General features: G+C 39.8%; 1 protein-coding gene across 2 annotated transcripts in view; it reads right to left on the reverse strand.

Moving 5' to 3' along the window:
- PDE7B (phosphodiesterase 7B) overlaps positions 1–23,908 on the reverse strand; it is a 355,539-nt gene extending 331,631 nt beyond the window's left edge. Inside the window, exon 1 of one of the 2 annotated variants that reach the window (XM_074397411.1) lies at positions 23,848–23,908. Coding sequence is in view for 1 of the 2 variants with exons in the window: in XM_003932465.4 (XP_003932514.1) it covers positions 5,119–5,139 (21 nt within the window). In the remaining variant the exon portion in view is untranslated. Of the gene's footprint in view, positions 1–5,118; positions 5,499–23,847 lie in introns of those variants that run through there. The other variant, XM_003932465.4, reaches the window with a different exon arrangement.
- Positions 23,909–24,122: the final 214 nt, after the last annotated feature.

Consider the following 24,122-nt stretch of genomic DNA (forward strand, 5'->3'; position numbering starts at 1 on the left):
CCTAACAGATTCAAGAAAGAAAAAGAAAAAGGGAGGGAGGAAGGGTAGGAGGGAGAATGAAAAGGAAGGAAGGAAGGAAAGGGAGGGGAGGGGACGGGAGGAGAAGAGGGAGGGAGGGAGGGAGGGAGGGAGGGAGGGAGGGAGGGAGGGAGGGAGGTCGAGTGGGCAGGCGGGCAAGAGAGGGCAGAAGGAAAGAAGGAAAGAAGGGAGGAAGGGCAGAAGGGAAGGAACTTTAAATGTATAACAAAGTTTCTTTACTGACAACAAAGTTTATTGACTGTGGCTATTATTTTCATCCTTCTGTATACAGATAAATATATAAAACATTAATGAAAGGATTTAAGGTTTGAAAATATTAAGATATTTATTCAGTAATAAGAATTGTATATTGCTTAATAGATTTCTGTGTGTTTTCTGTTATGTTATTTTTATCTAAAACTAGCTAATGTTTATTTTTATGTAAAACCAGCTCCCTATTTTCCATGCTTGAAGTGTTAAATGTGAACTCTTGCTCAGAGGAGACACCAACTAGAATGCTCTGAGCCACACAGAATCCCAGAAATGTCTCCATGAAGGTGACTGAATTGCATCAAATCCCACCACTAGTATGAAGCAGCAACCCTGTACAGGGTGGGCTGGGGGGTGGGCAAGGTCTCAGAGCAGACACTCAATGGACAATCAATTCACCAAAAATTTCTTCTGAAGGTTCCCCCAACTTAGTTATCAACAGGTTTTCATTTATTCTCTAAAAAAATCAGAATTAGAGTTGAGAAAATATTAAATGAAGCAATATAGAAAATCCAGGACAGTGATTGGCATTTAGGAAAAAGACATTTGTCTTTTAACACTAAAGTTCCTAGTTACAATTTTCACAATAGGAGTGTCACAGCCACAGAGGGGCACATCAACCTGATACAAGAGAAACAGAGCAGGGAGAGGTGACTGTCTCAAGGGAGTGATAGTCTTCCCGGGGAGAAATTCTCAAACCCAGGTTTCTTGTTTTGTTTTTGTTTTTCCTTGGCAATGAGATTATCTTGGAGGTAAAATTATGTAAATTTGGACAACTGAGTAAAGGCAAACTACACAGAGACACAGTGGAAAAAAGGAATGGGAGAGGTGGAAAAATAAAAAGTAAACACATGCTAATGATTCAGTGTTCATTTTGTCAGGTTAAATCACAGAATTTGGAAAGGAAAAGGGCATCCAACAGCCTTATTTTAAAGATGAGGAAACTGAGGCTCCAGAGTTGAGGAAATGTGTCTTCACTCCCACGAGTAATCTCTGGAAGTTCCAAGCCACCATGAGAGCTTTCCGGATGCCAAGGGAATTTCCTACCATGTTGATACCACACTGTGCCAGTGTTCAAGACTATCACAGCTATAACCTTGCTGGCTTGTGTATCTCAGCTGCCCATGGTGTTCTCTAAAAACTCCAGCTTTCTATAACCTCTACGCTTTTAAGTTCAAGGAATGGGGAGGACGAAGTCAATGAACTGATTTGATTCACCACCTCAGGCCTGCACAGCAGCTGAATCAACCTATTAAGAAAACTTTGGCTCTCTTCAACATTCTGCTTTTTAAGAACACCATTGCAAATACATGATTTCCAAAATACTAACAATGTACTTAATCACATTATAGATCATCATATAAAAAGAAATATCTGAATACATTCAAAATTCATTTTTTTCTTAAATTCCAAATTGCATAGAGCTGCCTCCTCTGCAGTTTTCCATCACCGCCTCCCCTCCCAAAATTCTCCTTTTGTTCCTTCATTTCTTTATACAGACTCTTCATTTGTTTAAATATTCATACTCAACCAGAATGTATTTCCTTATGTGGGAATCATTGCTTATTCATCACAGACACAGCCCTTGACATCCTGAAAACAGGTAGTCATGATTTTTGGAATAAAGGTTTGATACTTTCACATTTACATGTAAACGGAGCTAAAAAATTCTAGTTTGAGACTAAGAATAGTGTAAAAACTGGGAACCAAAATGGATGTTAGAGATAACCCAGCATAACCAGTTGCTCTTACAAGTTGAGGAAACTGAGGTCAAGAGTAAGTGCGTGGCTCAGGGTCACTCAGTTCATTAGAGCCTGAATGAGGATGTCCACTTTGGTTCACTACCTCTCTTCACTGCCCTTGTTAGTGCACTCCATGAAAAAAAATCACTAAGTACAAATCAAATCATTTAGATACTTAAATGACTCCTGAGAAAGTAGAAGGTATAAATGCCTTGACCACACACAAGAACTCTGACATATTTCACTCTCTGTATTCAAATTTCTATCAATGCCCAATACATCATAGGTATTCCGTCAGTTTGGGTTTCTATATTCCTTTTTCCTCTCTCTTCTTCAAATTTGCATGTGAACCACTTTACAGAGTGCTAATACATAAAGTAGGCACCATCTCATGAATCAAAGTGGGATTCCTAGAGCCACTGAGGATGTTTGTAGAAGCCAGTGGTGCTGATCCCATGGCTACTCTTCTGTGGACAATGGAAATGCTCCCCAAAGGACATTCTTAGGGGAAATGGGGCTGCCACCAGGAGGAGGTACCCACAGAGATCAGAGATGGTCTCTGTACTGTGAGAAGGACCTACATTTCCAAATGCCAAGTCCCTTCTTCCTGACCCAAATGCAGCCCCTAGGAGATAGATACTTAGCTGAATCATTAAGATGGTGAATTATTTAGATAAGAATTTCTGTATATAGAGAGTCCCCAACCAATTATGTACCCCAGCAACGTGAGGGAAACCACTTCGAATACCTCTCAGATTCTACATTTAGATATTTCAAAGTCTATTCTGATCCTTAAAATTGACACTTCTGTCAAATACAAACAAAGCCCTTTCAGTATTGCTTGGGATTAGCTCACCACTTAATAAATTTCTTCCAACACTACCTTCTGCGAGTCAACAAACAGCTTCCTCCTGTGATTTGGGCCTGGCTAACAAGTTAGACTTCAGAAGAATAATGACTAGGCAGAGGCATTTTCTAGGTGGTACATTCCCACTTTGAGGAAACTTGGTCATTTTACTTTTGCAGTTAAGATGTCCTTCGGCTGAAAATAACATGTCAGTGTTTGAAATGTCCTTCTCTGTATCATTGACTTGATTTTTAGATTACATTTTAGGCTGGACTGACACCAAAAGTGCTTTTCAAAGACACTGGAAAAGGCCATGATTGAAAATTATTTAAATAATTTATAATATATGAAAGGTAGTAAATTCTGGGCAAACATTTTAACTAGGTTTTTATGGAGAACCGAAAGTGAGTAGCTTTCTGCTGAACACTGTGTAAGGCATTAAAAGATGCACTAGTGTAATTATTTTCCCTAAATTAATGCCTGTCTCTGACACATCTTAGACTTTTCCACCCTTGCCCTAAGTAACTTAATTAAAAAAAAATTTTTTTCTCCCAGCTAATTTGCTGACATATAGTCACCACTAATTTTGTCACGTGTTGTTCAAGTGATTGACTACATTCTGAAATCAGACAGCTTACAGTGTCAGGTAAAAATTCTTCCGAGGCAGATACATTTTTGGAGTTGCAACTAGTTAACTGTGGGCTTCTACTAGAGACAAAAAGTGACTTCATTTTACTGGAGAAAATGTCAATCAAGACGTAACTCCTGACACCCGTCTTTGTTTCTCCAGCCAGTAATAAAAGATAAAGCAGAGGAAATGGAGGAGCTGCAGTTATGTGTTTGCAACACACAAAGTCCTTGTTTTCCCACTAGGCGCTGCAGAAAAGCAATTGTCCATTCACAGCACATCCTCTGCATTTCAGAGCTAATATTTTTGCAGTTCTTAACTTGGTACATTACAGTCTTATGCAGTTAATTTTGTTAACCCTTTGAAATCGTGTTTGAAATCTTGCTTAATATGACTGCTAATGTGACCCAGTTTTAAAGGTTTCAGGTTCTCAGTGTTGAGAATAGAAACTTTAAGAAAATCAGTTAGAAATTCTGGAACAGGATAATGATTTCACATAATCCTGTCTTATTGGCTATTGCATAGCTTTGAGAAGGGTAATAGGGAAATCCATGGTAACCATATATTACTTAAATTGCTATTACAAAAACTCTTCAGATAGGAATGCTTTTTAGCAGGGACCTCCCTTAACACATAATATTGTGCCATTGAAAGGAACATTAGCCCTGTGTTGAATTGCCCAGCTTCCTGCAGTATTTAGCGTGTTTACTACATATGAATGCATATACCTGCCTTCTGGTGCAAAGAGGTTTACTCTTACTATTGCAATTGTCACTCTGGCTAGAGCACATGAAGAACAGAATTTCTAAACGATTAATTAGTCCCCAGGCTCCATCACTTAAGTCCCTAATTGAAGATCTGACTCCGCTTTCAACTATTGTAGGAAAAGACAATTAGCAAATTTGCAGTGGTAATAAAGAAGTTTTATTTTCCTTTATAAATCATAATATCAAAATTTCTGGTCATATAACTTAGTATCTGTGTCTCTCCTGGACTTGTGAATCCAAAACAATTTTTGAAAAATGCAACAAGGTGAAGAATTTTTCTTAAGAATTCATTTTTTGGACATCTTCTATTGATTGTTTTCTACCTTCAATCTCACAACCAGCTTCTTCCCCTCTTGCTACTAATTTCTTCATCTTGAAGTCTGCTATCAACCAATATGAAAAACTCGAGAAAAAAATTAATTTTCTTCTTCCCTCTTCTGCAAACCTTACCAATCCCTTTACCAGCATTTTCCTAGCCTCGCCCACCAAAAATAAAAATTACCCAACTCCAAGATCTATGTTGGAGAAAAAATAGTGCATTTTTCAAAAAGACCACCTTAGTGTTCGCTCAAAGTGCAGTGAAAATGCCAGAGTCTCATTACGCTGGTTGGAATGAAAGCCTGTTGCCCTTAAACAGTTAATTCAGGGTAAGTGATCGTGTTTAGTCAGTTCGCCTAGAAAAAGGAAGGAAATTCAAAAGCTGGTTGCTGTAGTAACAATCACAGACAAAAAAAATATATATATATATATATGTACAGGTTCATTTTAAATAAAAATCCTACCATCTCTCTGTGACTCCGTTCTCTCAAGAAAACTGAGCTTGCCGCTTAAATTTTTTGTACATACCTCAACCATTAAACAAGACATTTAACCATAGTGGCAGTTCTGTGACCTTTGAGTGCCGTGAAATCTCTGAGCGGTGCTGCTTGTTCATGAAGACTTGTGCTGCAGAATCCAGCAACTTCATCCAGGATTAGAAATATAATTAAGTAAAAAAAAGAAAAAAAAGAAAAAAAAGAAACACAAAAAGCACACAAGGAGATCGAGAAAGAAGGAAGGTAGAAAGAGCGAGTACACCACTTTTCTCCCAGACAAGTGCTGGGACAGAGCCGAGCCTGCTGCAGTGCCCAGACCACTGACTGGCTGGGTGAGCCGCGGCCGGCCTGCTAGGCTGGGAGGTGCTGTCAGTTGCCACAGGCAAGGAAAAGCAGAGACCAATCGGCTTCAACTCCGGCAGCTTACTGGAGTGGAGCCTTTTCTGTTTATGTTTCCTCATTTCAAGAGTGACGTCAAAGGGTTTAGTTTTTCCTCTGCATGTGCTATTAATTTTAAAGTACTGTACTATGGGAAGAATGTGTGTGTGTCTGTGGTCAGCCTGGGCACCCCACTCTTGGGAGAACCCAAGAAACATTTTCTATATTCGGGAATACATTTAAAGAATTTAAAATACCTTGCGGTGAGGTGTATAAAAACAAAAGCAAAACAAAACAAAAATTAAAAATAAAACTCTTAACTAAACCGTAACAGCGAGATGTAGATTGTTTTCTATCTGTGAGGGTTATGTGCACATGCCCGCTTGGCAGCTGTTGCTTATCTTTCAACCTAATTCATTTTTACCCTTACCTAAAAATGAGTTGTTAATTCATCCTGATAGCCACAGAGGCAAAATTATGCAAATGCGCTCGTGAACAAAATGATGTGCAATAAAACAGAAATCCTGTATCGGTTTGTGCCACGGATCCCTGCGTTTCCTCCAGCTTCCGTGGTGGAGCCTCAGGCTTGTTCCTGCCAGGGAGATGCCTCCTGCCATGCCAGCAGGAGTCATTCAAAAAGCAGGACTATGGTGATGCCATGCAGGCGTGCTGGGGCCTCAGCATGTTGTTGTTTCCCAAAGAGTGTGAAGGTCCTGCTATTTAGGAATACTTCCCTTACCAGGGACCCCAGCTTAGCCCTGGGTTACTCTTCCCACTCTGGAAAAATCTCCATGGTTGCCATCTGTTGTTTCTGCCTCCCCCATATCCTCCTCCTTTTCCCCATCCCCACCTATCCTGAATTCTGCTAACAGACTTTTTTAGGGGGCGGGTGGGGGGGGGGCGGGTTATGGTGTGGGGCGGAACTTTCCTTCCTCTCTCTATGGATTGCATGGACTTTCCCCCCAGCCCCATTCCCACGACAGAACCACAAGGAGCCGTGGGACTTGTGGGGGCTAACCAGATTTCTCCATTGCTCCGACGCAGAGACTGTTTTAGGGGTGGGCACCACACTAAAGGAAATCCACTTTCCTTTTTGAAATACTAACATCGCTTCTTTGAGAAAGAAGATATATATCCCTAAGAGCCTAGGCACTAGGGTTGAGTGACCCTGTAGTTGTTGGGGTTTGTCTTCGGTGTTGAAGCTGCAACAGTGAACAAAATAGATGGTTCCTTTCTCCCATGGAGTTTACATTTTGGAGAAATAGGGAAATTGGCAAAGAAAAATAAGTAATGTCAGGTGGTAATAAGGGCTTCAAAATAAGATAAGGTAAGGAGAAAGAGGTGTGTGTGTGTGTGTGCATGTGTGTGTGCGGGTATGGTATGTGTCTGCTATTTTAGGCAAGAGGATCAGGGCAGCCCTCTGATAAAGCAACTTCGAGCAGAGGCCTGGATGATAGGACGTAGCAGGTATTGTGTGTCTGTACATTCCAGACACATTCTTACGTGGCAGAGGAAGCCACGTAAAGGCCCCACAACAGGTGGGTGTTTGGCAGATCCAAGGAACAGAAAGCGAAACAGAGTGGCTGGAAGAGAATGAGCAAAGCAAAGAAATAAGTTGAAGAAAGTATGTCTGGGACAAGGTCAGGACATGTCTTACAGGCCATGCATAGGACATACATTTTATTCCAAGGTGAAAACCTCCCTATCAGAGTGTTTTGAGCTGAGGAATGGCTAGGATTCAACATGAATTCTAAAGAGACTTCTCTCTTTTCTCTGTGGTAGACTCCTAGAGAGCAAGAGTAGAAGCAGGGAGACTGATAATGAGGCCAACATGCTAACCTAGGTGAAAGCGCATCATGGCTTGAACTTGGGTGACAGCAGTGGAGAAGGTGGGAGGGCCGGATGCTGAAAGGGGTCTGAGTATTTGCAGAGAGCATTGGCAGTATTAGAAGATGAGAAGTGTGAGAAAGAGAGAGGAATCAAGAGTAATTTCCAGGTTGCTGGCTTGGGCAAACTAGACGAGAGTTGCCATTTCCTGATGTGGGGAAGCCTGGGAGAAGAGCCTGGTTTCGAGATGAAATAAAGAACAGTTTTGGCCCTTCACTGAACAGCAACAGATATTTCATTGTGCGCTCTGTACCAGGCACTGTTCTAGGTACTGGGGAGAAAGCAGTGAAAACATGCCCTACACATATACACCCTCCCACATGTCTTTCTTTGACCCCATAAAACTTAGATTCTTCCAAAAGGAGGAAGGCCATAAACAAATTAAAAAATTTATATAGGATATTGGGTGGTAATCACATCATGAAGGAAAAAATTGGAGAGGTAAGGGTCACTAATCAGATAGAGGCCTGCAATTTTAAAGCAAGTTTGCAGAGAAGGTGCCACTGCAAAGGTGATGTTAGACACAAATGGAGAGATGATGACAGAGGCATAGGGAGAGCATTTTAAGCAAGGAGCCATCGAGTGCAAGGCTCTGGGGACTGGAGTATTCGGATGGTAAAAGTAGGAGATGGCAATGGGTGCAGAGGAGACAGATCATGGAGAGTTTTCTAGGTCACAGTAAGGACTTTGGCTTCCACTCTGCATGAAACAGGGCTCTAAGGAGAGGAATGAGGCAATCTGACTTATGTTTTGACGGGATCGCTCTGGCAGCCATGTGGAGGTCAAGGGAGAAGAGAGTCTAATAAAGGGTATATTGCAATAAAACAAGCCAGACATTCTAGTGGTGTCTACCATGATGCTATGGTGGAGGCTAGAAGTGGTTTACTTCTGATTATGTGTTGGTGTTCAGGACAATAAGACTTGTTAAACAGATTGGGTCCCAAGTATAAAGGAGGGAGATTCGTGAGAGGAGCCAATGTCATCTCCAAAATGTGGGGTTCCATCAAGTAGAAGAACAGAGCTAGCACTGACCAAGAGATAGGAAGAACAGGCTTTGTGGGGAAGATGAAAAGTTTGATATTAAATATGTTAACCTTGCCTATAAGATATCTACATGGAGATGTTGACTAGGCAGCTGAATGTATTAAGCATGGAGTTTAGGGGATAGTTCTGGGCTGTAGATATAAATTTGGAAGTGATTGTATACGTGTGATACTTAACGCCATGAAACTAGATGTGATTACCAAGGGAATGAGTGCAGATGGAAGAGCTTCAGGCGGTCTACAATTATGTTATCAAGAATATAAAGAAGGACTAGCAAGGGAGACTGAGAAGGAGACTCCAGATAGTGTAAGAAAAACTAAGAGAGGATTGTGTCTTAGAAGGCAAATTAAATATTTCAGTGATCAGCTGTGTAAAATGACACTTAGATGAAGACTGAAAATTGACCCTTACTTAAACTTAGAATGTGTAATCATTTGTGCCTTTAACAAAAGCAGATTGAGTGTAGTAGAAAGGTTGAGAGGTTAAGAAAAATGAAAGAAAAATTGGGAACATGGAGTATAGGCAATTCTTTCAAGGTGTTTTGCCCCAAAGAGAGCAGAGAAATGGAGCAGTAATTGGAAAGGATATCAGCATGTTGTACACTGATGGAAAAAAAATGCAGTTGAGAGGAATAATTAGTGATGTGGAAGAATGGTGGGCGGGGGGGGGATTATTGCTGGGGCACAAATCAAATTTGTGATAGATATGCCCTCCAGATATGTCCACACTCTAATTCCTGGAACCAAGGGACATGTTAAATTGCATGGCAAAAGGGATGTTGCAGATTTAATTGAGGTTCTGGATCTTAAAGTAGGAAGATTTTATCCTGAATCAGTTGAGTGTGCCCAGTCTAATCACATGAGCCCTTAAAAGCAGAGAGATTTTTCTGGCTGGAAGCAAAAGAGAGATGCAGCCACAGAAGTCAGAGATTCCAAGTTTGAAAAAGATTCACACAATGCTGCTGTCTCTGAGTTGTAAGCCCATGTGCAAGGACCTGAAAGAGGTCTCTATTAGCAAAGAGTGGACCCCAACTAACAGTTAGCAAGAAAATAGGGACCTCAGTCCTACAACTTTAAGGAACCGGATTTGCGAACAACTTGAATAAACTTGCAAACAGAGTCTTGCCTGGAGCCTCCAGAAAATACAGTCCTGCTGACACCTTGTTTTCTTGCCTTGTGAGACTTTAAGCAAAGTACCTAGCCAAACCCACCTAGAGAAACAGGGACAAATACATATCGTGTTAGTTTGTTTCAGCAGTGATATAAATCTAGCAGAGCTATTGGCTTTGGAAAACAGAGTATTCTCTGCATACTCACTTTAAAATTGCAAGCCTCTATCTGACTAGTGACCCGTCTCTCTCCTATTTTTTTCTTCATAAAACAGTTGCACCACCGTTGCATGTGAACATTCTCTGTGACTTCTAATTTCTCAGTGAAATAGGAACTGTCTAAGAGAGGGGATGGGAAAGTGATGGAGTTTGAGAAAAGAAGATATAAAATAGTCATCCAACAGAGTAAAGAACCCAAATTATCAGAGAAATATAGTATGACGGCTAAGAGCACTAGGGCCTATTTGAGTTTGGTTGTCATTAAGGTGATGCTAGACAGCATGTTACCTTTGCAATATCTGTGGGACATCCAAATATAAATCTTATGTAGGCAGCTTATATATCATTCTGGAACACCATGGACAGATGAAATAATATTGAAAACCATGGTAGGGCATGAGATCACTTAGGGAATGAGAATAGACTCAAGGCTAAACACTGTTTAGATAATGGGAAACTGAGGAGGATCCAGCAAAGGAGATCAAGAAGGAGCGGCTATGAATGTACAGCCAAGATAGTGGTCTCTCTCAGAAATAGGTTCACACAGTTGGTGCTATGGATTGAATTATGCCTCCTCCCTGTCATATGTTGAAGTCCTTACCTCCAATATAGTTGGATATAGGGCTTATAAGGAGGCAACTGAGTTAAATAAGATCACAAGGGTGAGTTTCTAATCTGATGGGGCTGATGCCCTTATAAGAAGAGAAAGAGACACAAGCGGTCTCTCATGGGAGGACACAGAAAGAAGGTGGCTGTCTGCAAACCAGGAAAAGAGCCCTCACCAGATACCACCCTGCTGGCATCTTATTCTTGGACTTCCATTCTCCAGAACTGTGAGAAAATAAATCTGTCATTTAAGCCACTCAGTCTGTTGTATTTTGTTAGGACAGCCCAAGTGGACAAATAATGTCAGTTATGGTAGTCAATGGATTTTCTTTTTTGCCTGAGGTTATTTAAGTTGGCTTTCTGTTACTGATCATAGGAAGTGTCTTAACACATTCAATGGTCTCTGTCCATGTTTCCTAGAGGTGACTGTTGACTGTCTTCTCTGTGATATAAATACTTCACTATTTGCAGCTTGAGAAAACTTTAAGGTTATACCTACACCTGTATCTTTATCTTTATCTATATCTATATGCATGTCTGTGTCCACGTCTATGTCTTTCCCAGTCTATCTAATTATCTCCACCAAACACAGTAATATTAATCTAAGACGACTAAGTTTGAAGTACTAACTCATCTGCAGAGGCACCATTATTTAACAGGTACTTCAAAGTATTCTTTGAAGCACAGCATTTTAAATAACCTCACGTTCAGCAATTAATTAGCTATAAAGATAATCTAAAAGGAATGACCTTTATTTTATTTTCATTTTTATCCTAAATCTTCTTAAACAGCCCATGATCGATCACTCATAGAAATGACCATTTTTTAGTTATTTTCTTTTCTTCAGTTTACTGTCTATATTCTCTATTAATGGAATAGAAAATACAATCCTTCTCTTGCTGCATCTTTGGGATGACACATTTCTCAATAGCCTTACACATATTACATTCATTCAAGAAATACTTATTGAGTATATATCAGTAGAAGAACCTAGTGGTATGTGTTCAACATAACTGGGGTTGACAGAGACTAGTAGGGTATGGTCTCCATCTTAAAAACTTGTGTTCTCAACAACAAGTATAGGACACACGTTTTGATGATCATGATAAGAGGAAAGACGCAGCAAAGGCTCTAAACGTTCAATGCAGATTCAGAGAAAGGAACGGTTTCTTCTACCTGGGGGAATTTGGGGGAGATTTTAGGTAATGTGGGAGATTTTATTTGTCCCTAACCAGGAAGACACATGTTATGTTGAGGGACTGACAGGTAGGTTCAGTACGATGGGAGCAGAGGACATAAGAAAGGAAAAATATATTGTGCCTCCACTGGAAAGTTTAGTGTAAAATGATATACAAATTTGGAATTTCAACTTTACTTATTAGAAGATAAGATATTATTGAAGGTTTGCAAGGAGGGAATTGGAATAGCAGCACTATTATCCTGTGAGCAAAATGGTCTTACGCTGGATAAAGATTACAATATAAAGGAATGAGTAAGGTGGTAAGACTTCAGGGTGCTTTGGAAGCATAGAGGAGAGAAATTGAAACCAGATTTTGAGCCCAAAAAAAAGGGGCTTCTCCCTGAAGACAGTGACATCTGAGATGAGTTCTAAAGGATAAGAGGTAGTCTCATATAACAGGGGAGATAGCCGAAAGGAGTAAGAGATATTGTAATAAAAAGAGAAGGAAGGAGGGGTGCAAAAGTGTTACAAGCCAAGCACTTACAAGGGCACATAGGTGAAGATGAGAATGGTTCATTCCAGGGACCAAGGCAAGCTTGGTTTGGGTGGAGTGATAGGAACTGAAGACAGATAGGGCCTTTGAATCATCTTAAGAAATTGGGACTTTGTTCTAAGAGAAATAATGAAAAGTTTTAAACAGTAAAGGGCATAATCAAATTTGTATCTTGAAATATCACTTCGGGAGTCGTGTGAAGGCCAGAGAAGGAAAGTCTAGAGACAGAAAGATCAGAAGGGAAAGTGTGCTGCTGGTGATAACGTGGATGGGGAGACGTGAGTGGATTTAAGAGTCATTCAGAAAATGTCAGTGTGAGTATTTGATGATGAATTGAAGGAGAAAGATGAAGGATTTAGAATGGGACAAGAATAAGAAATAAGATAATCAAGGATGACTCCCAAGTTTCAAGTGTGTTGAATTAGTACACCTGCTGGGTTAGGTCTGTCAGTGTCTTACTCCATTTGTGTTGCTCTTAAGGAATACTTCAGGCTGGGTAATTTATAAAGAAAAGAAGTTTATTGGGCTCATGTTTCTACAGGCTGTACAAGCAGCATGGCTACAGCATCTGCGTCTGGCGAGGGACTCAGGAAGCTTCCAATCATAGTGGAAGATGAAGGAGAGCAGGCATCACATGGCAAGAGGACGAAAGCAAGAGAGAGAGAGAGAAGGGAAATACTAGTCTTTTAAAAAAAATGTTTAAATTGATTTTTTTTGTATAGTCAAGATCTCGCTATGTTGCCCCAGCTGGTCTTGAACTCCTGGCCTCAAGTAATCCTCCTGGCTTGGTCTCCCAAAGTGCTGGAATTACAGGCGTGAACCTCTGTTCCTGGCCCAAAACATTTTCTTTTATTTCTTTTTTTAAGACAGTCTCACTCCGCTGCCCAGGCTGGAGTGCAGTGCTATGATCATAGCTCATTGCAGCATCACACACCTGGGCTCAAGCAATCCTTCTGCCTTGGTGTCCCGAGTAGCCAAGACTACAGGCACGTGACACCATCATGGTCGGCAGTCTCTTTTTAACATCAGTTCTTGCTAGAAGTAGTAGAGTAAGAACGTATCACTGCAAAGATGTCACCAAGCTATTCATGAGGGATCTACTGCCATGGTCCAAACACCTCCCACTAGGCTCCACCTCTAACACTGGGGATTAAATTTCAGCATGGGAAATGAAAGGAACAAATATCTAAACTATATCAGGCATGGATGATAATAAGTTCATTTTTGAACTTAACGTCAAAGTGAACATGCATATGTGGCTATGAAACTTAGCAAAACAAAACAAACTTTAAACTAGAAGAACAGTTTTGAGTAGTATCATCTTGGTGAAATTAAACTATATTAGCCCATGAAGCATGCCTAGAGTGAGAAGAGGGTCTGGGGGGGAAACGGAAAGGAATATCAGTATTGAAAGGAGGACAAGTCTATTTTAACAAATGGAGACGTGGCAACATGAGGAAAATAATGTAGGATGTGGTATCACAGTATCCAAGGAAAATGATGTAAAACATAATCAGCAATGTTAAATCTGCATAGGGGAAAGAAGAAGACATCTTTTATAGCTGTTAAATAGCTATACATTGTAAAGTTTTGTGACATTGGTGTGCATATCTATAAATTTTTAAAAAATGGAACCGAAAAAAGTCTCAAAGTGAATCAACATGTATGCAAAAATTTAGTAAAAGATAAAGTTGATATTTCAATGAGTGGAGAAGAAACGGACTAGTTAGTAAATGATGTTAGAACAAGGGTAGCCGTATGAAAAATACAACTGCCAAACAAGTTCAACTTAGATTCCTTCCAAAATTCATTATACAAATATACATTGCAATTAGATAAAAGACTCAAACATGAAAAAAACCAAAACTGTCAAATTGTCAGAAAATATTTGATTGGATATACAAATGATCCAAAGCAAAAGACCTTCCCACAAAACACATAAAAGCAAAGGCCATGAAGAAAATGGGCAAAGTAGCTAACATCAAAATTATAGTTTCCTGTAAGAGCAAATACATCACAAGTAAAGTAAAAAGACAAAGGACAGATGGAAAGACATCCGAACCTGTATAAAAAATAAGATACACAATTGCACATTAGTATATCTCCATTGGATTTATAAAACTTAGAGAGTCTGGCTATAAAAAATGTGGATGAGAATATGGGGTCAAGGGAACTACTATACATTGAAGGTGAGATTGGAAATTGGTCCAAGTCTATAACCACTTATCTGAAACCTTTGGGACCAGGGTTTTAGAATTCACAGTTTTAGAATTCAAACTTTGTGAGATTTCGGAAAAGTAGTACAGATAGAGTTTCAAAATTCAGGATATTTAAGGCTTTTGAAAGATTATACAGAGTTAATCTCTAACACTCTCAGTGGGGTCTGGGCAGCTCATCATTCATCAGGAGGGGCTGAGATCTCCTCCTCCCAGTACAGTGCTCTTCTCAAACCTAGTTTGAGACCTGATCCTCTGGCATGTGCCACCCTTCCAAATCTGTCTAGCAACTTGTCATTTCTGCCAATTGATGCTATATCTTATATCAACTTCTTTCCACTTCATTATAACCCTGTTGCCCATCTGAATTTTCCTCCCTGTATCACTGTAAGATAGTGATATAGTCAGAGCACACTTTAATCCCTTTAAAAATAAACTGGGCTGGGTATAGTGGCTCACACCTGTGATCTCAGCACTTTGAGAGGCTGAGGTGGGAGGATCACTTGAGTTCAGAAATTTGAGACCAGCCTGGGTAACACAGAAAGACTCTATCTCTACAAAAAATAAATTAGCTGAGCATGGTGGCATGTGCCTATGGTCCCAGATACTTGTGAAAGTGAGCCAGGAAAGTTGAGGCTGCAGTGAATTGACTGCACCACTGCGCTCTGGCCTCAGTGACAGAGTAAGATCCTGTCTCAAAAAAAAAAAAAAAGAAAAAGAAAGAAAAAGAAAAAAAATGTTACTTATTTACCAAAGAATCATTCCATAAGCATAATGTAAATGTTTACAAATATTTATTGAATGTTTACTGTGATCCATAACTTACGTCATTAACAACCAAATACATTAAGAATGAATTCCTTTAAATTTGATGAGCAAGAGATATTCAGCCCTACTACTGGATTTTCCTCCTATGCATTTACAGCACTTTGCATTTCAAATTATTTTTTCTTTTCCTTCCACTGCCTACTCATTTTTCACGAAAAGTGTTTTCTAGATCAACAGACTATCTTACGAACATGTTTCCAAAGTGCTTAGCTCAGAATCATGGCAAAGTATCCAGTAGAAAGGACAACTGGAAAACAAGACCAAAAAAACTTCTAAACTTTGCCATTTAATGCTTATCATCAAACATTCTCCATTGGGGCAAATATGCAAATCAGTCTGGCTTTGGTTATCCCCTTCCTTTTGTGTAACTGAGCTCCCCGTCAGCCTGCATCTTCAGGAGCTATCTGCAGCCCTTCCCTTCCCTCCACTCAGCCACTGTGAGCATTCCTTCTGGCATTTTTCTACCCCATCTTCTACCCATTTGCTGGGTGCATTTTCTATTCCTTTATCCTCCGCTCTTCAAGGGGAGAGCTGTCATTAACGAATCTTTAGAAATGCTTATTTTGAACATAGCAGTTATCTGACAACCTAATACATGCTGAAGTTTTTATAGGAGGAAAAACGAGGTTGTATTGTGACTCCTATGGCTATTTATTTGCAAGCTGGAACTTTCTAATCTCGAGGTGCACCATGTTACAGGCTGAATCATATCCCTCCCTCAACCAAAAAATACATTTGAAGTCTTAAGCCCCAGTATCACAGAATGTGACTGTATTTGGAGACAGGTCTTTAATGAGGTAATCAAATAAGGCAAAGTGAGGTCATGCAGGTGGACTGTAACCCAGTATGACTGGTGCATTTATAAGAAGAGATTAGGACACAGTCAGTCACAGAGGAAAGGGCACATGAAGACACAGAAAAAAAGATAGCCATCTAAAAGCCCAGAAGAGAGGTCTCAGAAGAAACCAATCCTGTTGACATCTTTTTTTTTTTTTTCCCTCTGTCTCCCAGGCTGGAGTGCAATGGTGCAATCTCAGCTCACTGCAACCTCTGCCTCCCAGGTTCAAGTGATTCTCCTGCCTCAACCTCCCGAGTAGCTGGGATTATAGGCGCCAGCCACCATGCCCAGCTAATTTTTGTATTTTTTAGTAGCGATGGGGTTTTGCCATGTTGGCCAGGCTGGTCTCAAACTCCTGATCTCAGGTGATTCACCCACCTTGGTCTCCCAAAGTGCTGGAATTACAGGCATGAGCCACCATGCCCGGTCCCTGTTGACATCTTAATCTTGGACTCCTAACCTCCAGAAATGTGAGGAAATAAATTTCCATTTTTTAAGCCCCCACCTGGGGTATTTTGTTATGGCCACAACAACAAACTAATACATGCCACAACACAGATTCTGAGGCAGACACTCTGGAGAAAGTTTCTTCTTCAGAACACAACAGGTAAAGGGTCTCACATAGCCTACTGCTTGTGTGTTCTTTTTATTATAACAAAGTATATTGTGTATTTTCTCATTGGTCACATTTTTTGTATTGCTAAAAGTTTTGCTTTCTGCAGAATAGAAATTATAACAAAGTCCACATTTAAAAAAACAAGTTAATGATTAATCACTTTCCTTACAATTTTATATCAGGGATCCCTTAAATAGCAATTATTTAGTGCATTTAAAATAGAGATTCCATTTACAAAGGTTTTCTTTTTATGCATTTTCTAAAATGCTTGAGTTTTTTGAGCTCTTACAATATTGATCGACATTAAGAAAATTTATCAGTGCTAAAGGTAAAATTCATATTAAAAATTAGAGTTTGCTTATTAACTTTACAGAGTCTCTAAAATAGCAAGCTGTATGAAAGCATTTCAGATCTGAATTCCACTTAATAGAAGTTGAACTCACATGTTGTTTTTTAGGAGTCTTCTAGTGAGTAAGGAAATACTTAACCTGCATTTTCAGAAAGCACATACATAGCCATTCAAATACTTCTCAAGTATTCAGTAGCAAGCCACTATTAGGTAGTAAGCTTTATGAGGCCAGGAACCAAAATTAAATAGCTGTGCGGTGTGTTCCCAACACTTAGCACAGCCCCTAGCATTTAATAGACCACGAATATATAGTTGTCTAATGACTGAATTGATGAGGAAATGAGATTGCTAGGGAAGTTATGTGTAAATAAAACATATAATTCAAAGAGACTAAAAGAAGTTTCTTACAACATACCCATTAACTCAGCAGTTAAACCGGACAGATGATGTGAACCCAAGAGAAAGAAAATTGACACTTCATTGAATGATCAAGACATGAGGATTTTCTTTTACAGAATTAAAAAGTTTTTGATGGGCAGGGCAGTAAAACAGATATTGCACCTAGCATTAAAGAAGAGCTGGAAGACATTCTGTCTCAGAGAGGGTTGCTAGCAGCAGGAACTTCTCTCGTTATATTTCTTTTAGGGACCTTGGAAGAACAAAGAAAATATATGCAGAGTTGGTGTAGTTGGGTGAAGACAGTCACATGAAAAATTGGAGCTTCTAGTGATAGCAAACCAAATACTTATTCACCAACACTTCCTGAAAAACAGAGCCTTAGAGGAGACAGTTATTTATGTCAGATCTCTCATCTTAATGTTCTGAAATGGCTTTAACCAATCATTTAAGAAATAGAACAAATGTATGCATCTTGCAGCTTCATGATTAGGGTGATGACCAACTTTTAATATTACCCGATCCACCTGGAAATGACCGAGATTTTACCACTTATACTACAGAATCCCTCTGGCAAAGAACAGAGCTGTGGGGTGACCTTCCTCTTCTGACTCACAATCACATTGTGGTAACCTGGAACATATGCTCAGAGAGAAGCAAGCGGCTAGGCCTGGATAGTGTGGATCTGCCATGCTGGCTACAACTGACGTGTTTTGTAACACTTAAAATGAAATGTTTGAGTTAAATTATGTTAAATGAATCACATGTAAAGTTAATTTTGTAACTTGAAAACTATTTCAGATGTTTAGCGTATGAACACAGACACACTCGTGCAGCATTTAAAACATCTTGGATGGCACTTTCACCTTATTTATGGAGGTAGACATTTGTCAACAGGAAAATGTTCTTGATGCTCAGATTAAAGAATAAGTAGGGAAGTGTTTCAGCAAGAGGTAGGAAGCATGGATGCGTTTTTCTCTAGAGTTGTCTATTTTCTACCCCAGTGTCTCCCGTGCCTGCCTGTTGTCATGCCACAAACCAACCTCACATTCCCCATGCTGCAGGATTTCAAATCAATACTGACTTTATCACCTTCTCCAGGTTTGCTATAGAGTAAACGAATGCCCACATCCCACTTGTGCTGACCAATGACTAAGTAGCAGCTGTCAGCAACTATCTCGTTTCTTAACAACCTGTGAAATTGATCCAAACATACCATTCCCTGAGTCCAATTAGAACAACGTTAAGATTTCAATTCTTTCATTTTTTCACCATTTTCTAGACACCCAGGTTCACTCACCAAGGCTACACCAGAACTCTCTCACCCAATCCTACTGATAGCAAAGAAAGCTAAGTTATTTTTAGTTGGCCTCTCTACGATTTACCCTGGAATACGAGCAGAATTGAAACACAGTGAATATCTACCACGCCCAGGGGTACATCTCCCCTGACTCACAGAAATTGCCATGAACTTCCTGTTCCTGGTCATAACCTACGTCAACTTCATTGAATGGGTTCTTGTTTCCAAATCATTCCTTACTCTTTCTTCCTCTGAACACACTCTTTCTGCAGTGGCAGCTCTTTTACCCCTGATTCAATCAACATGCTGTCAAACACTCCTTGTTATTTCCCTCGCTCCCCAGCTTTGCCTCGTTTCTAGTCAACGGCCTGCAAGGTTGTTATCATCTTATTCAATTTCTGGGAATCTCTGCTTTCTTGTTTATCATTCAACTGTAAGTCTCAAGAAAGTTCCATCTTCTGTTTGACAACATTTTATTTTTTACCAAAGCAGAGGATAAAATCTAAATTTGTGACAGGAACATTTTCTCATATGTTCATAGGTAACATTATAAATTTAAGAAAAAAAAGGCCAGAATGACAAAGGTCGTCAACATTCCTACATGGTAATAAATGATATCTATCAGCCTTTCTTGTATGTTTTGTATCCTTCATTGTACAAATCATAGTTCCCTGCACATGATAGGTATTCAGTTAATTATTCTACACTTTTCTCAAACACTTTCTCTCTGCTAATCCTAAGCATAACGTCAGCTTGGATAGACAGGCTTTTGTATCTGCAGAGAAAATGTGGCTTCAGCATGTACTGCATTGGTTTCCACGGATACCAAATTTCTGTGAATGGCACTTAGAGTGAAAAAATCTTTAGAGGGAAGTCAAATTTTGCTCATTCTTTTGGTTCAGGTCCTTCTCTCCCTGACCCTCTTTTCTCTTATACTTTCCATGCCAGGCCGCGTAACATAAAAATCCTCGTACACACGCTGCAGTAGAATACCCTTACCTTAAGATCACAGGATATTGTGTTTGTATCTTTTTGACTACTCGGTGAATATCAAACCACAAAAATTGAGAAACTGAAGCTGCTACAGAAAATGGGAAAGTCAAAGCCTAAATCTATTTTGACATATTTTAACTAGGAATCCCACCTTGCACTCAGAAACCTGGGGTTCAGTGAGAACAGGAGTGTGGTGGCGGGGGAGGGGGCAGTCGCTAGAGCAATTTTCCAATACTAAAAAGCGAAATTGAAACCATAAGACCTCACAGAGAAATACAATTTTCACGTTCTTTATTTTTGGTTGGAACTTTATTAACTTACTTAGCAAGTTAGTGTTTGCTACATTGTACTGTTATATGATCTAGTGGATTGTTACTTTTATTATTAAGTAAGAAGAACAGAAAACATTACTATAGTAAAAGGGAATATACTTGTATGATAAGAAGAGAAACCTAAGTAGAGAGTAAAAATTAATGCAGGATGCAGTCTGCAGATGAAATCTCTCAAAATTGCCTTTATCGATAAAAAGAAAAATAAAGGATCATTGATGATCTTAAAAATTGAAGATAACGGTCCTACTTAATGTTTTGTTTGTTGTTTTGCATGTTTTAATGCCTAAACTTGCTCCAAGAGCAACAGACACACTGAAGTTAATTTCTGGTATGTTTTCATTGTGGCTATTTGCTTGTTCTGAACCTAAGAAGGGAAAGGAGATCTCAGACCATTGGGTAAGAAATTAGTTAGGACTGCTTTGTTCAAAGACCCTAATGCCAACAAACTGAGGGGCAGGGGCATGGTTACGCAAGAGACTAAAACTAAAAATGCCAAGGAGGCGAGTACTTCCCCGGGGCCATGGGACTGTTGCAGCTGTGGCATAAGCTTGGTGCAAAGGCTTCTCCTTAGCTCCACTAGCACCCGGCACGAAGTCAGTGGAGACTTCCTGGCAGGGCTCTACCGGTCCTCAGAAAGGAAACGCAGCCTATCAGAAGCCAGTCTTTAGGGATCAATTAGGAATTGTGCTATAGCCAAAAATAGGGTTTAAGACCAACTACAGCCTTCATTATCAGACTTTCTTCCCCTCTTTTTCTCACTAAAATACATGCCAAGTTTGGGATATAAAGAATTTTTTTTCCATTAAAAAGAAACCATCTCCTTATTCAGAAATCATGCTACCAACAGTGACAGATAACTGCAGGTGAGAATGACTAAAAATTCCTCCCTGCAGACTGCTGTCAGAATCAAGCTCCCTCCCACATTGCGGGGGTGGTAGAAGGAGCAGAAGGGAATTTGGGGAAATATTCTTTATTATGCTATCCTCTTTGATATTCTGATACAAGTCTAATAAATACCTCTTTCCCCTTCCAAGTTAGGCAAAAACAAAAGTCCAAATGTTTTAGTAGTAGGTCAGCACCAGGTATGCCTGAGGAGATACAGATTTTGTTCCTGATCCAAAATTTAAAGCTGCAAGAAGACTTTCTCAAAAGATAGTGAAAATGTGTAAAGAGACAGAAGCCACCACCCTAGGCATATCCTGCCTTCAATATTAATACACCCAGGAAGTGTACAAGGACTTGATGCTACTCCCCCACAATGATGAGAACATTTGTTGAAAAGGAAGAGTTTATGAATTGGATGATATCGAGTAATTATATCCTGGAAAATATGTCAACTCAGACAAGAACAATTTAAAGAAACACTCAAAAAATTATACTAAGACAAACAGCAAAACATTATTCACTTCAATGAAAGTGTCAGAGTACATTCCTTGAACTGAAGGATAACAACTCTGCTTAAATCTCGCAGACAGAAGGTGATGTACCACAATCTTGTTACCTTATAAACAGGATAATTGTGTTCTATTACTTTTTTTTTTAACACAAATCTTCATCTTCATACCAATCAGCTTCCAAGAATATAACAAAGGTGGACTTTTTCCTTTTTGTTTTTACCTTTACCTGCCCCCACCCCCAAATCTTTGATCTATTTCTCCTTTGCCTCCATGGTAGAAAAACAGCTGGGTGACAGTAAGGAGGATTCATAAGATGCTCCCCCAAGGAAGGATCATGTTTATATTTCTTTGTAAGCTCCATTGCCTCATTTTATTGTCTGTCAGATATACATACTTGGAAAATGTTTGTAAAAAGCTCAATGGATGGGCTGAGGGATGCATGAATGTTCATTTATTAATATAAACAATTCATCCATACTAATATGAATATATTCAATGCAGTCCATATGAATATATAATTTATATATCATTCATTCATATTCATATGAATATATATTTACATATATATGTAATCCTTTTAATATCACTTACAGAGAAAGAACATATTGCCTCAATGTTTATTAGAACTCTTAATACCTACAGATGTCAGGTCAGTTGTACCATGTAAAGGAGAAGGGAAGGGAATGGCATTTGTTACACTCTAAGAACATGTCCTGAGCTGGTGTTTTCATGTGTGATCATAGTTGGTCCTCATAATAACTCTACGAGATAGTAGGATCATTACCTGCCTTTAACTGATAAGGAGATAAGAGTCCCAGAGAGTTTACTAACCTGTCCAAAATCACATGAATTCGAGCTAGAATTTAAGCTCAGGTGCTGCTTTCTCAAAACAGCGTAACTTTTCCTTTCTTGTCTAAATACAAAAGCAAAGTATAAAGTACTACAAATCGGATCTAAGAGATCTGGTTATTATTGATTGAGCCTTCATTCTGGACAATGTGCACTTAGAATACAAAGCAGCACAAGAAGGAAAAGTGTCTGCCACCTTTTTTAATGGGCAGCTTGGACAGGTTGTCAATAATCCTAATCAAACAGATCAGCGCTACAACTTCAATGTAGCCTCGCCAAAATTCAGGTGTTGCCAATGTGATGGTATTAAGAGGCAAGATCTTTAAGTGGTGGTTAGGCCAGATGGACTCTTTCCTCCTGAACGGGATCAGGTGCCCTAGTTAAAAAGGTTGAGGAGGGATAACAGGGGGAGAAATGCCAGATATAGGTGACGGGGGGATGGAGGCAGCAAATCACATTACCGTGTATGTACCTATGCAACAGTCCTGCCTGTCCTGCACATGGACCCCAGAACCTAAAGTGCAATACAATATATTTAAAAATAAAATGAAAACAAATAGGCTTCACGCAACATTTGAGGAGCTTGTCCATCTACCTTAGCGTGACTTCCCTCTGGAGGAGGCAGCCACAAGGTGCCATCTTAGAAGCAGAGAACAGCCCCTCACAACTCACCCAAACCTGCCAGTGCCTTGACTCTGGGCTTCCCAGACTCCAGAACCATGAGAAAATGTATTTCTGGTCTTTACAAATTACTCAGTCTCAGTATGGTTATGTATTTTTTTCCAGCACAAATGGACTAAGACATTACAACATTCTGGGTGTAAGAGACACTGTAAAGTTCATTTGAAAACTTCACACATCTTTTGAAGTAGGCAAAAATAATATATTCTGAAACTCATGGTAATTTTCTCCCCCCAGATTCAGTGCTAAAATAATATCTTTAGCAATGTAATCATTATTATTAAGCTAATTTTGTAACCAAATAATTTTTAGAGGCTAAAAATGTCATTAAAATTAATTAAATTTTCTTTGAGAAGGTTAAATATAAAGTTTGCCAGACATCTAAATTTTTTTCCCAATCACCAGAGGTACTTAGATATTGATATTTCCCAGTTTCCGTCCTACTCAGAATCCAGTCAGAGACAATCTGCATTATTGAGCTGTAAGGAATGGTATCCTGTTAGCCATTTGTTCTAATTCTACCCTAGAGTGGTCATGGAAATGTGGAAAATCACAGAATCACGGTGATTCCTAGAACACAATTTTCAGAACTGTTTCAGCAGCATATGAAGAGGGCATGTTTGTCCTGGATCCCGCCCACCTGCCTCCATCCCCCCCCCCCCCCCCGCCCGCTGCTGCTCCACGCACCCCTCAACTGCCTCCATCCACCATTCCCCACCTCCACCCCGGCCACCCAACAGTCATCTAGCATTCTGAGAGAAAAAGCACTCAGATAAACAAACAACACCTCTGGATAGAGTTTTACCCTAAACAAACACCACCTCTGGATAGAGTTTTACCCTAAACCTCTTCCTTCTCTCCCCACTTTTGGTCCCGAGCCCCTCTACTATTTCCCTTTTTCGGTCTGGTTGGGAACAAGCTTAACACTGTTTGGGAGGTGAGCTTGCAAACCAGGCAATGGTCAGTCAGATCAGAGATACTGATACTCACCTCAGCGGGGTTCACAGGGGAACACAGAGGGTCAGACACTCCTAGATACCAGTCAGGGCAGAGAATGGAGGAACTAGACAGAACCAGTCCACCCCTTCACGGTGAGCGGAGCTGTCTCTGGAGGTGGGGATGATACTTCGCAGATGTTCACCACGGAATACGTATGCGCTCCACAACTGTGGTCAATCAAGCCTCTAGGCTGTGTGCTGCCCAGTGGTGGATAATGAGGGAAGGAAAAGCTTCCCAGGTGAAACAGCTCTTCCTCCAATAGCCTT

This window comes from Saimiri boliviensis, chromosome 4 (assembly GCF_048565385.1).
Source record: "Saimiri boliviensis isolate mSaiBol1 chromosome 4, mSaiBol1.pri, whole genome shotgun sequence".
Lineage (NCBI taxonomy): Eukaryota > Metazoa > Chordata > Mammalia > Primates > Cebidae > Saimiri > Saimiri boliviensis.